Below are 4333 nucleotides of genomic sequence, written 5' to 3'. Positions count from 1 at the left end.
AAACCTATCAATCCTCTCTCTTGGTTCAGCTCCCGATCTTCCACTTTATTGAGTTGGTTCTGTCCATTACTTCTCCCTCTGGATGGGAGCCTCTACTGAAAACTGGCTTCAGTAGGCATCTTACCTCTTCCCAGTGGTTTGAATTTAGATAAACTTATTCCAATGCTACTATTATATCATTTCATTATGCACTGTATATATAATTGTTGATTAGATAATAGGCAAATCCAGTATCATATACTTTCATTAATTATTTTTATTTTTATCTTGGAATAACCACAAAAATGAGAGAGTATGATTCTATAGTTTCATTATTCTGCTAGTAATAACTGAAATTTGTCAGAAAATGTCCATTTGGATGTGCGGATGAAGAGGAGTACATAGTCCCTCAGACCCTCCTCTTCATTTAGTAGTCTTCCACGTCCCCAGCACAGACAGCAAGCAGTGCTTTCTCATAATGCCCTGAAGCAAAGTTCTGAAAAGACAAAATGTGATGTATTTGAAATGAAATGTCATAGTTTTTTCTTTAAAAGAACCACCGTTCCTCTGAACTACATTATGAAAGAGCCATGATATGAATGATGAGAAGAAATATTTACACTAAAAATATGTACAGCATAATATCATGAGTACTAGTGAAAACTGAAAAGCAATATATAAAAATGAGAGCTAGTTTATATACTTTACAGTTTATACAATTCAATACAATGGTTCAGTAAAAATATCCTGTAGGATAATATGGATAGGATAATATGGATAGGATAGGATAGGATAATATGTAAAACATATTATTATTTATGTGTTCTAAGACAAAGATGGTTCAAGCTGCTGTAACAATAGTATAAGCTTTGGTGGATTAGAAACAGCAGGAATTTCTCTCTCACAGTCTGGAGGCTGGCAAGGTCCAGGAGCCAGGAGATTGATTTGGTGTCTCCTGAGGGCTGCTCCCTGTGGACAGCTGCTTACTCACTCTAACCTCACAGGGCAGGAAAACGAAGGCACTGCCTTGGGCCTATTTTATAAAATAAATAAAGACACTAATTCCAGTTATGGTCTTCACCTTCATGACTTAATCATCTCCTTAAAGTCACGTCACCTTGGGGATTATAATTTCAGCATGTGAATTTTATGGGTACACAAATATTCAGACCATAGCAGCAGCTACCAGAAATTTTGTCATTGATTATCTATGATAGAAAATTAAAGAAATTTGTATTTTACTTTTGTGGTCTTCTATAGTTTCTATATTTTCCCAAAAACTCACAGTAAAAAATAAATATTATTATAAAACTGATCTTTGTTAAAAACCAATTATCAGATTAAATTGTTCTTTTACGCAAAGTTGTATAATTATAATTCACTATTTTAAAAGCATATGGCAAAGTTGCATTAATTATATCCAAATATTAGCAGACACTGACATGGTTGTGCTTAATTACAGAAAACTAATTTAATCATCTAGAGGATCCATTATGTACGACATGGATTTCTCAATGGAAAATATTTATTAACACTTGAAGAGTTTGGGGCTTTGAGGTAGAAGTGAAGAGAGTAAGATTTCTCTTCACTGCTCCATCATCTCTTACTCTTGGAAACCACTTTACCTTCTCAAGAATCTACAAAGTCTTCTGTATCATGTGGCATCTTGGTTCTTTGGTCACTGAGTTATTTCTGGATCACTTTTTTGACTAAACTAAAAAGAAAGCCATTCCTTGCGATTAAAAATTTCAGCTGAAAACAATGTGAACGAGGTAACAGCACTTAACTATGTGCAAAATACAAGTCCGGACATGTTCTTAGGTCTCTGTGCCTTGTTTAACACCTGATTATGCTTCAGAATTCAGCTCTTCAAGACATTTACTGGGCATAAATATTGTACACGACTCCTTTATTTTGCTTCGAACACATCCAAGAGGAATCAATTATGACATTGAGGTGAAGGATTTTTCTAACTTGGCACCTTTTGGTCTGGAAGGTGTCTGGAATACTAAGGTGAATTATCCCTGTCTGAGTATTTATTCAACTGTTCAGATTGCACCATGAAGTTTAAATGAAGCTCTTATCTCAGTTTCAGAAGAGATAAAACATGGGTCAAAATAAATTATGTATAGAAGACTTACTTTGACATCATGAAATAGAGATTTTCCGTATTGCTCTTTGTAACGTTTTCTTATGGTCAGCAAGTCTATTTCACTTCTGGCAATTAGAATCCTGATTATGGTTTTATTATGGAAACCAAAGTCCTACAAGATACAGAAAGTGGGGATGAAAAGGTGATGCCCTAAAGTAAGTGCCCAGTGGATGCACATCTCTTCTGAGCTTCTCTCGCAGTATCCCTCACACACTGGCATCACTGTCCACCCTGCACCCAAGTCACATCCTGGGAGTCACCTCTGTGACTCTTCTCTCTCCCTTACTATGTATTGAAAATAGACAATTCTCTTCTATTTTACTTCTTAAATGTTTTTTAATCTCTATTCTAGTGACACAGCTGTTTCACCCTAATTCTGTAGTAGTTGCTTCCTCTTTTCAGCCTTGTCAACCTTCACACTACATTACAAGGTGCAAACCTGATCATGTGGGCTTTCCAGGCAAAAATTCTCTTCCTGGGGAGAAAGAAAGTCTGAACCTTAGTTACATGCACATTGATAGGTCTAAAACAGCAATTATATTTTCATTATTCTATTCATTATTTAAAAATTGTAAAAAAAAAAAAAAAAGAAGAAGAAAAAGTCCAGGCACTTCAAATATTTGATTATTTAAATTCAAATACTGAAAAATGCAAAATCAATGTTTGTGCACTAGCCCCAGAAATTATACAGCCTGGCACAGTTTCAAATTGTCTTTCCAAATGGAGGAATGGTGACATCTGGTGGCAAGAAAACATACTCTTTTAAATTTTAAATTTAAATTTTTTAATTTAATTTTTAAAGTTTGAATGTTTGGATTCAGATCTACTAATAAACTTTTAATAACTTGAGGGGATTGAAACGAATGATCTAGCCAAGTGTCAAAATTTATAGATTATTTATTTAGAGTAAACGAGAGAAAAATATGAATGTCTTCTTTGGTTTGGGGACAGCTGAAAACAGCTTTTCAACAAATATTTGATACCTGAAAATCTTCATATTTCAAAATTTGATTTCTTGAATATACAATCCCTCTGTTTATCTCCAAACAATTTATGAATATACACACCTTCCTTTTTGCCTTATATCACATACACATGTCAAGGATGCAGGTTTTTTTATTTATTATTAGAATAAGTAGCCCTGAATTTGAGTAAAGTCATTCATAAGTAAAGGTTTATTCTGTTGTTGCAGTATTTGGTTCTTTGGAGAACGAAACTGTTGAATCATCCTATAGCATTGCTCAATACGCTATTTCACACACGTTTTTAATCAAATTAACCTTTTCTATTTGGAAATAGAATAAAAGAAAAGCAGAGGACTGTGACCAGTGATCATCCTCCCACATTCTGAGATTACATAGGGTCATCTTATGTATAATTAAATATACTTTTTGCATAAGATATATAATAAAAGATTCGTGACCAGTAGCATACTTTCCCAGCATGTTGGCTACTTTCAAGAAGCTTCCCTGCAAAAATCAGTTTCAGAAATAAACACTCTGGTTTAGCTTTGGCCTTTTTCTTTTTCTTTTTTTTTTAGACAGTCTCACTATATTGTCCTGGGTTAAGTACCCTGGCCTCAGCCTAGCTCACTGCAACCTCAAATTCCTGCACTCAAGCAATCTTTGTGCTTTAGCCTCTCGAGTAGCTGAGACTATAGGCACCCACTATGATGCCTGGCTAATTTTTCTATATTTAGTAGTGATGGGGTCTCATACTTGCTCAGGCTGGTCTTCAACTCCTGAGCTCAAGAAATTCACTTGCATAGGTCTCCCAGAGTGCTGGGATTACAGGTATGAGCCACTGAGCCTGGCCATAAACACTCTGATTATTAAAATTACTGCCTATTCGATTATTTTAAATACTTTGAGTCTTCAAGGCTATGAGATATGTATAATGATCTATATGAGACACTTTCTTTTTCTAATATGTCCCAGGCACGTTATGGATAGGGTGTATATTGTCTTAATTACTCAATTACTTAATTACTCAGACTTTGTTTTCTGAAAAATGAACGCTCCAAAGGATCTGTGACTATCTCACTAAATTATGGAAAACATCCCTATTTATTTGCAAAAATAGCTTCAGAGTTTTTTGTTGTCTAGCCATCTCTTTAAGCACTTTTTGAAAAATTGCACTTTATGTTTCAACCTAGTGACATTATTTTGAGGAATATAGCAATTCTTACCTAGAGTTTGTAAT

At 34.5% G+C, this 4333-nt stretch overlaps 1 protein-coding gene across 1 annotated transcript in view; it reads right to left on the bottom strand.

Moving 5' to 3' along the window:
- Window positions 1-406: 406 nt before the first annotated feature.
- The window catches only part of ANXA10 (annexin A10), a 45705-nt gene continuing 41778 nt past the window's right edge, over window positions 407-4333 (bottom strand). Inside the window, exons 11-12 of the mRNA XM_012811835.2 lie at window positions 2121-2243; window positions 407-475 (exon numbers count right to left, since the gene is read on the bottom strand). Coding sequence (XP_012667289.2) covers window positions 407-475; window positions 2121-2243 — 192 coding nt within the window. The remainder of the gene's footprint in view (window positions 476-2120; window positions 2244-4333) is intronic.

The sequence above is a fragment of the Otolemur garnettii genome, unplaced genomic scaffold (assembly GCF_000181295.1).
Source record: "Otolemur garnettii isolate 467f Iridium unplaced genomic scaffold, OtoGar3 scaffold00177, whole genome shotgun sequence".
NCBI classification, from domain to species: Eukaryota; Metazoa; Chordata; class Mammalia; order Primates; family Galagidae; genus Otolemur; species Otolemur garnettii.
The sequence above is the reverse complement of the archived record's forward strand: the minus strand, read 5'-3'. Positions and strand labels throughout refer to the sequence as shown.